The 9,834-nt window shown below is 40.0% G+C and overlaps 1 protein-coding gene across 1 annotated transcript; it reads left to right on the forward strand.

Moving 5' to 3' along the window:
- The first annotated feature begins 393 nt into the window (after positions 1-393).
- tubb5 (tubulin, beta 5) lies at positions 394-9,412 on the forward strand. The gene is made up of 5 exons (XM_077598149.1): positions 394-570; positions 4,383-4,491; positions 6,665-6,775; positions 7,404-7,648; positions 8,458-9,412. The coding sequence occupies exons 1-5, from the start codon at positions 514-516 to the stop codon at positions 9,268-9,270; spliced, it is 1,335 nt and encodes a 444-aa protein (XP_077454275.1). The 5' UTR covers positions 394-513; the 3' UTR covers positions 9,271-9,412.
- Positions 9,413-9,834: the final 422 nt, after the last annotated feature.

Here is a 9,834-nt window from a genome sequence, read left to right on the forward strand (position 1 = left end):
CAGGATATTGGATTGGAACAGAGTACGACGTCGTACGGTGTTTGTAAGGTTTTGGGGGGTTTGTAAGGGGAATCAATAATCATTTATAAGGGCAGTTATCGGCAGAGGTTGACAGGTATGTGAATGAATCTCCCGATCCTAGCGATTAATCTTCTTTTCCGAATGAGCGAATCCTTGTCTGGTGGTTGAAATGATCTGTCTGCTTCTTTTAATCTGGCAACCACTCCCAGCTAGCTCTGCAGCTGAGTCTTGCCGAGCCCCTCCTCCCTCACTGCAGGGCCCCCATGCAGCAAACCCAACCAATTCCCAGCCAATCAAACCCCCTCTCCCTATAAACCACGCCCCCTCCTCCTCCATCTCCTCCTCCTCATCATTATCACCATCATCCCACCCTACCCCACTCCAGCATTATAAAGCCATTGTCCAGGCGCCTCTCTTCCTTCGTCTCTTCTCTTCTCTACTCATCCAAGAAACTCACCCTCTTTCTACCTTTTTTTTCTTCCAAAATCCACCATGAGGGAGATCGTGCACCTCCAAGCCGGCCAGTGCGGCAACCAAATCGGCGCTAAGGTAAGAAGAAGAAAAAAAAGAAATACCATCTTCAAACAAGTGGCCATTTTCTATTCGTTTTTTTTAAAATGATTCCTTCACATGTGATTGACAGACAAAGGGTTCGCCCTACAAAACAAATGGTTTATACGTTAAAAAATACTAAAAAAAATGATAAGAATGGCTTTTAGTAGAATAATGTCATTGTGCAATGCGGTGTCATGGTGGGTGTGGAGCCTCGGATTCATGGGAATAACGCCACACTTGTTCGGTGGTTCGACTCCCTCCATATGCATGCTTTTGTCTATTGCCTGAAAAGAAGGCAAATACTAAAGGAGGGGCCTCTCATTTAAATACCCCACAGCAGAGGGCACCAGTGTATTTTTTTCCTTCAGATTTTCCTGCTTTTGCGATGAATTAATAACCGCCATCGATTGTTTTTTGGGGGGTTCGATGGCTGCAGAAAAATGGGTCCGATAGTCAGCTGCTGTGTAGAACGGGTGTGGCAGGGCGCCATTTGGGAGACAATGAAGGAGAGAAATGGCTTGAAAATGGGTGGTTATTTGATGGGGGGGGTTGTTAGGGGGGTGTTGTCGGTTGATTATCAAGTGGGAAAAAGGGGGTTTGGTTTTTAGGTTGATTTTTAGGGGGACAATGTGGAGTGGGGTTTATGATGACATCACTGGGTTTGAGGGTTACACATCTGCTTTATGGGATTGCAGTCTTTTCTTTTCTTCCCTGGCAACTTCTTTTTTTGTGCCTTTTTCAATACATGGCTACAAATTATGCCATGTTCAATGTGGCTTTAAGTCTAATTTCTTTGTGACCCATTGATACCTGAAATTACTTCATTAAATATTACTTTTTTTTTTTTTTTTTACAAAAGGCAGAAAATTGATTGGGAAGTGTCAGAAATATGAGAGGAAATCGTAATTGGCAAATATATAGAGAAATACCCCTTTTTAAAATTTTATTTTAGATGATCATTTTGACAGGGAGGGGCGGATGAACAAATGATAAGGCCATCCTGCTAGTTTGAATAAATTGGACAGATGTCGTTGTCATTGGCAGGAAATTAGGGTTTTTTTTTCAATGCACTTTTGGGTATTGACTTTTTACTTTTTTTAAATATTACTTTGGTATTTCTCAGATTTTTTTTTTCTTCCTGGAATTCAATTTTCTATATTTAGTATTTTTCTACAAATTCTATTTTATGTATATATAAAAAAAAAATTAAAAAAATAAATATATTATTTATTTATATTTTTATATATATATATATATATATATATATATATATATATATATATATATATATATATATATATATATATATTCCTCCAGTTTTTCTACATGTTAAAAGCAAATTCTGCATTAAATATTTATAAGGTTTATATTTGAAAATACATTTTAATACAATAATTTGTTTAAATTTTAGATATACACAAACATGTTAATGTTAATGCAAATGAAATTGGAATTTGTTAAGAATAATACCAATAATGTTGGTAATAAAAGATATATCATTTATCTCCACAGCTGACTTAAAGTTAAATCTAATCATTATTTGGTCTGAATTAATAGATGTAATTTATGCTGAACAATAGGTTTGCCCTCCCATTTAAAAAAAATTAAATATGAAAATTGTCTTGTAGAATTTAGTTGTCATTTCTTTATTATCCTTATTTCCTTACATCAACTTTTCGGCTGTAATGGACAGTGACAGACATCACAGAGGCCTGTCAATCATAGCTCTTGTGTTAATTCACAAGAAAAAATATTTATTAGGTGCAGTTCTATGATTTTCAGAAAAAAATCTCCTTTTTGTTTAAAAAAAAAAAGTCCTGCCTTTGTCATCCATCTTGGTGGTTCCTCCCTTAACCGCATTAAGTCAATGGTGGGGGAAGGAATGAAGAAAACAGCTGATGCTCATTGCATCCAAACAGGATGAAGTCACTCCCAAATTGAATCCCTGTCATGGCGGCCTAGTCGGTGGAAGAGTGTTAAACATGTCGGCCTCACAATTCTGAAATCGACAGTTCGATCCCAAGGTCCAAGACCCCAACCGTTAGGGTTATTAGTCTTACATTATTATATATTTGTATTTCCATTTATATATATAAAAAAATCTAAATATTATATCTAAAATGGTCTGGCTCATGTGAAATCAAGTTATATATTTAGATTTTTTTAAATCAATGGATTAAAACAACTGGATTAAAATCAATATTTTTAGATTTTACAAAATTATTTTTGAACTAAAAACACAGAAAAAATGGATTAAAAAATTACAATGATTGATTCAAAAGGGGGAAAATCAGGAAATTTAATATACATCTATACTCTTCATTTGAATTTGATCCTAAAACAGAAAGTCGGCACTCATGATTTACTTTCCCGGGCCACACAAAATGATACGGTGGGCCAGATTTGGCTCCCGGGCCGCCACTTTGACACCCGTGCTCTAAACCAAGGGTGTCCGACTCGGGTTGGTTCGCGGGCCTCGTTAACGTCAACTCGATTTCATGTGGGCCGGATCATTTTAGATATAATATTTAGATTTTTTTTATAAATGGATTAAAAGAACTGAATTAAAAACCCTGAATATTCAGTTTTTTATAGATCTAAAACAATGTTTATTTTAGCTTTTCTTAAATATATTTTGAGATTTTACAAAATGATTTTTGAACTAAAAACACAAACAAAAATGACAATTATTGATTTAAAAGGGGCTAAAACAATGTTTATTTTAGCTTTTTGTTATATATATATATTTTTTTAGATTTTACAAAATTATTTTTGAACTAAAAACACGGAAAAAATTGATTAAAAAATTACAATCATTGATTTAAAAGGGGGAAAATCAGGAAATTTAATATACATCATACTCTTCATTTGAATTTGATCCTAAAACAGAAAGTCGGCACTCCTGATTGACTTTCCCGGGCCACACAAAATGATGCGGCGGGCCAGATTTGGCCCCCGGGCCGCCACTTTGACACATGTACCCTAGGTGAATGGTTGTCGGTTTCCTTGAGCCCCGTGATTGTCTGGCCATCAATTTGGCCTGTCCCCTACCTGGTGCTTATTAAAACAAACGAGTGCATTTGCTGTCATATTTTGCCTCGTCAAATTTTGCCGACTGAGCGGGGGACGTCCAGCGCAGGGCTTTGAGATTGACACGATTGCTGAGCGTGGCTTAAGTGGGTCAGGGTGTGGCGTCATCGCTTTGCTGCTGATTGTCCTCATTCTCTCAGCGTCCATTGTTACGCTCATATTAAGGTCACTTTTAAGGGGTTCTTAGTGCACAGATGACACCCCAATCTCCTAAAACACTGTGACCCGCTTAGCCAGATGATCCTAAATCCTGCTTGCACTGCAAAAAACAAAAAAAAAACTAAAAAAAAATGAGACCACACGACAGAAGAAAAGCTGTCTTGGAAGTAGCAAGTTGCTTGCATCAACAGTTCCACTCGCTCGGAGGGATTTAAATCACAGCAGCGTGATCTTTTTTAAAGGGAAAGATGGGGAGCATGGAAACACAGGCTTTTAAGAAGAAGATTTTGAAGATTTATTTTTAGTTTGAAGGCAGATGAGTAGCTTCTTTGTGTCTTCTTTTAATGTGAAAGAAGTGCTCGGTCATCAGTTGGTCATCACCACTGCATAATCCGCCATTTGACTACACAAATCTCCCTTTGCAAATGTGCAAACTCCTGTTTTTGTCATCCAAAAGCCCCCAGCCCTCCCCCTTATGTGACTTGAACAGAATTGCTTGTTGTACTTGCACTTAGCAACAGTCATGTGATTGTGTGTGTGTGTGTGTGTGTGTGCAGTTCTGGGAAGTGATCAGCGATGAGCATGGCATCGACCCAACCGGGACCTACCACGGAGACAGTGACCTCCAGCTGGATCGGATCAGCGTCTACTACAACGAGGCCTCAGGTTATACATCAGGAAAAAAAATCAATCCAAGCGCTAATACATAGTGAATGAATTACAGTGGTACCTCGACATACGAGCACCCCGACATACGAGCATTTTGAGATAGGAGTAAAATTTCGAGCAAATAATTATCTCTAGATACGAGAAAAATTTCAAGATACGAGAAAGCCAGGTGGCCAAGACATGAGAGGGTGTTTATCATTGTAGCGCACTGTCTTTTTGCCGCATCTCTTTGGTGTATAACAGATATCTACGAGCACTGGGCGGAGCGTTGCATTTTTTTCAGTGTTTTTTTTTCCCGTCATTCAGCGCGAATGGCATAGCGATCGCTAGTACGAGTATATATTACTTCTCATTTGTGTGCATACTTTTCGGAATATTTTGAAGGATTACAAAGGCAAACTACCATCGATGAAACTCGGGGTGGAGGCGGGGCCAATGGAGCCAACCCGGGAAAAGAAAGGTATAAAAATGTAAAACAAAATTAGAATTGAGTTTAGTGTAAGGTTAGATTAAATTTATTTTTGAGTGTCTGCATCGTAATCCAATTTCATTTAAATTTGTTTATTTTATGTTACGAGCGTGTTGCCGTGCAAAAAGCGCCCCGCCCCCTGTCTCTCTCTCTCCCCCCTTCGAAATTCGTATAATTTTAGTACCATTAAACACATTTTATTACTATTAAACCACTAGTTATGTGTTACTTTGTTAATAGATGGTGATTAGAAAAATAAAACATTTTTTTCCAATCCAATATCCTGTTTTTGGTGTTTTTTCAGAGGGTTGGAACGAATTAATTTGTTTTTAGTTCATTTCAATGGGAAACGTTCATTCGAGTGACGAGAATATCGACATACGAGCTCAGTCCCCGAACGAATTAAGCTCGTATCTCGAGGTACCACTGTACTTTTTGATAGACGTGATAGACGTTGAATTTGTTTGAACAAAGGGTGCATGGCAGGAACTATGTTAAAATTTTAACATCTGTAAGTTGCATTTCATTAGATTAGAACTTTGTTCAAGTGCTTTAAAGTCCAGTTTTCTTGGAATGTGTCATGAAAGTGTGCGGGGTGGAACGTAGTTGGACCCAAATGTTGGGAAGCAATCAAGGGACAAGAGCATGGAGTGCTCTAATAAAACTTTAATAACTGAGGCAGTAAGGGAATCAAGAAAACAACAAGGACTTGGAAATAAATAAAAAAATAAAGCTGACATGGGGAAACGAGGAACCAATCACAATTCGATTTGGTGACACCAAGGCCTTCTCGTAGGCGTAGGGATACGTCATCGCTTTCACCAACTATGATTGGCTAGTGATGGAGTGGACTAGCCAGAGCTACCAAACTGTATCTGGAGCGAGCAGCACAAGCAAATATATTTTTGTGTTGATTTAAAGCCATTTTCAAGACGTTTTTTTTTTCAAGAAAAAAAAGCTGGACATCATTAAGAAAGGTCGGACAACTCCAAAGCACGCAAGCCTGTCACAACCGGAAACTAACATTTTCAGCCCTTATTCGAATAAAACCGTATGCCAAAAATACGACAGGACAGGCTCGACATTAGCATTAGCTTCGATGGCAATAGAAAAGGAGGAAGGAAAGGAGGATGAATATTGTGTACAGTTATAAAGGATTTTTGGTGAGTAAAATGTGGCTATATTCCTAAATAAAATTTCAATTGTATGAGGTTATTATTGATGTTTTTTTAATGTGTCGCAGCTGTAGCTGCAGTAGAGGTTTTATAGCCATAAAATAGTTTCTGAAGGCTGGATTGATTCCGATAGCTGAAGGCGTCACTAGAAAATTCACGGACCGCCACTGACAAAATGTTAATATTCTACCGTTAAGCCTTTCAAATTCCTCCCCAAACAGTTTTACTTGGCTATCATTTAACTGGTAATAACAGAAAAATAAGTTTACTTTGGCTCCAGTTGATGTAAAAACTAATCCAGACAGTGTTGAATGTAGGCTAAAATATGTGCGTTGGAGGGGGATCTGCTGTTCGCGATTGAGGCCAGTGGGAGGAAACACAGCATGGGGCGGAGAGGAGTGATTTGGGGGGGCTTTAGCTTTCTTTTGTGTCTGTGTTTTTCTATTCTGCTTTGTTTTGTGTTCCATTACTGAGCTGTTTTTTCAATCTCTGTCTGCCAACTCTCTCTCTTGTCTTCCTGCTGCAGGAGGCAAATATGTTCCTCGCGCCATCTTGGTGGATTTGGAGCCAGGGACCATGGATTCCGTGAGGTCTGGACCTTTCGGACAGATCTTCAGACCTGACAATTTTGTTTTTGGTGGGTGTGTTGATAAAGGCTATCTGAATTTTTCAAGCCGCTTGAGTTTAAAAAATATATATTTGTGGAGGTTTAAAAAAAAAAAAATGCATTGGATTAAAAGCCCTGAATATTCAGTTTTTTTATGGATCTAAAACAATGTTTATTTTAGCTTTTTAATATATTTTTAGATTTTACAAAATGATTTTTGAACTAAAAACAGAAAAACCATTCAATTATTGATTTAAAAAAGGGAAAATCAGGAAATTTAATATACATCTATACTCCATTTTAATTTGATCCTATAACAGAAAGTCGGCACTCATGATTTACTTTCCCGGCCCACACAAAATGGTGCGGCGGGCCAGATTTGGCCCCCGGGCCGCCACTTTGACACGTGTGTTTTAGAGCTTACACACGGTGCTCCGCATTATAAGGCGCCCTGTCTATTTTGAAGAACATTTAAGACTTTTTAGTGCGCCCTATAGTCGTGAAAATATGGTAGGTCTCATTAAAATGTGTATTTTGCCCAGACCTACATCAAGAGTCTTTTCTTACCCAATAAGTAGTGTTAAAAAAAACAATTTCGAGTCATTACGTTCCAAGACTGTTGACTGCCTAGTAATTTGTAAACTGTGTCGTCGTGTAGGTCAGAGCGGCGCTGGCAACAACTGGGCCAAGGGTCACTACACCGAGGGCGCTGAGCTGGTGGACTCTGTTCTGGATGTTGTGCGCAAGGAGTCTGAGAGCTGCGACTGCCTGCAAGGCTTCCAGCTTACGCACTCCCTGGGGGGCGGAACCGGGTCGGGGATGGGAACACTGCTCATCAGCAAGATCCGTGAAGAATACCCTGATAGGATCATGAACACCTTCAGTGTGGTGCCTTCCCCCAAGGTGAGACCAAAATTTAACATGAATGGCATTAAAATGAAGGACTCCATCTTCATTGGAAGGAGCGCTTCCGCAGATCCTTCCTCCCATCAGCTATCAGGCTTTTTAACAAAACAAATGGCTGAGTGTTAAGACCTACCATATGCATGCATGTACATCTATATGTGTATGTACACGTGTGTATATGTACACATGTGTATATGTATGTGCACGTGCACGTACACGTACGTGTATATGTACACGTGCGTATATATATACGCACGTGTACATATACATGTACGTGTACATATACATATACACACACATACGTATACATATACACACACATACGTATACATATACACACACATACGTATACATATACACACATACTTATACACACATACGTGTACATATACATACACACACACACACGTGTACATATACACACACATACGTGTACATATACACACACATACGTGTACATATACACACATACGTGTACATATACATATACACACATACGTGTACATAGTGTACATATAGATTTACATGCATGCATATGGTAGGTCTTAACACTCAGCCATTTGTTTTGTTAAAGAGCCTGACAGCTGATGGGAGGAAGGATCTGTTTCTATTTCATCAACACGCTTATTTATATATTTGTTCATGTATTTATTTATTAACTTACTTATTAACCATCTATTTATGTCTAAAATGCCTTTCCTATTTCTGCATCCTCACCCTCTTGCTAATGTGACAACGTAATTTCCCAGATACGGGATGAATAAAGTTATCCAATCCAATTCAAACTCTTATTTCTACACGTTTAGGTGTCTGACACAGTGGTGGAGCCCTACAACGCGACCCTGTCCGTCCACCAACTTGTGGAGAACACGGACGAAACCTACTGCATTGACAACGAGGCGCTCTACGACATCTGCTTCCGTACCCTGAAGCTGACCACCCCTACGTACGGAGACCTCAACCACCTGGTCTCGGCCACCATGAGCGGCGTCACCACCTGCCTGCGTTTCCCCGGTCAGCTCAACGCCGACTTGCGCAAGCTAGCCGTCAACATGGTGCCTTTCCCCCGCCTCCACTTCTTCATGCCCGGCTTCGCCCCGCTCACCAGCCGCGGAAGCCAGCAGTACCGCGCCCTCACCGTCCCCGAGCTAACGCAGCAAGTTTTCGACGCTAAAAACATGATGGCGGCGTGCGACCCGCGGCACGGCCGCTACCTGACCGTGGCCGCCGTCTTCCGCGGCCGCATGTCCATGAAGGAAGTGGACGAACAGATGCTGAACGTGCAGAACAAGAACAGCAGCTACTTCGTCGAATGGATCCCCAACAATGTGAAGACGGCCGTGTGTGACATTCCCCCCCGCGGCCTCAAGATGGCCGTCACATTCATCGGCAACAGCACGGCCATTCAGGAGCTGTTCAAACGCATCTCCGAGCAGTTCACCGCCATGTTCCGTCGCAAGGCCTTCTTGCACTGGTACACGGGCGAAGGCATGGATGAGATGGAGTTCACCGAGGCCGAGAGCAACATGAACGACCTGGTGTCCGAGTACCAGCAGTACCAGGACGCCACGGCCGAAGAGGAGGGCGAGTTTGAAGAGGACGCCGAGGAAGATGCCTAAAAGAAGAACGAGAAAGTGAAAGGGGCCAACTACTTGTGTAACCGAGGAGACCACATAGTCAGCTATGCTAGAAACCGATTCTTTTAGACCGTCTTAGTGTCCCGTGTCATTCATCTTCAATAAAAATCTGTCAAATGTGAAATGTGTCGTTATATCATTACTCAACTACTCATTAAAACGTTTTACGCAGCAAACCCTGCGACCACGAGGGAGAAAAACAGGTTTCAGTTCACAGGCACAGTTTCCAGTGGCAACGAACCAGGAAAATAAGTATTAAGCCACATAATAATATCTGCTACTTTATGCTTTGACAGCAGTAATACGGTTTAAACTGCAGGCAAACTGATCACTGGTATAAGAGGCATAAGGAATACTTTGTTTTTCAATAAATACATGAAAATACAAGGGAGGTATAGTTAGCATTCTTTTTGTCTTGTAATGTGAGTACTTTTTGCTCATGCTAATGCAGACAGCAAAAATAGGCTAATTTTTAAAGAATATTTTAAATAAATGTATAAAACAAATAAGCAATGCTTATTATTTATCTTTATATTATTTACGTAT

This window comes from Stigmatopora argus, chromosome 4 (genome assembly GCF_051989625.1).
Source record: "Stigmatopora argus isolate UIUO_Sarg chromosome 4, RoL_Sarg_1.0, whole genome shotgun sequence".
Classification (NCBI taxonomy): domain Eukaryota; kingdom Metazoa; phylum Chordata; class Actinopteri; order Syngnathiformes; family Syngnathidae; genus Stigmatopora; species Stigmatopora argus.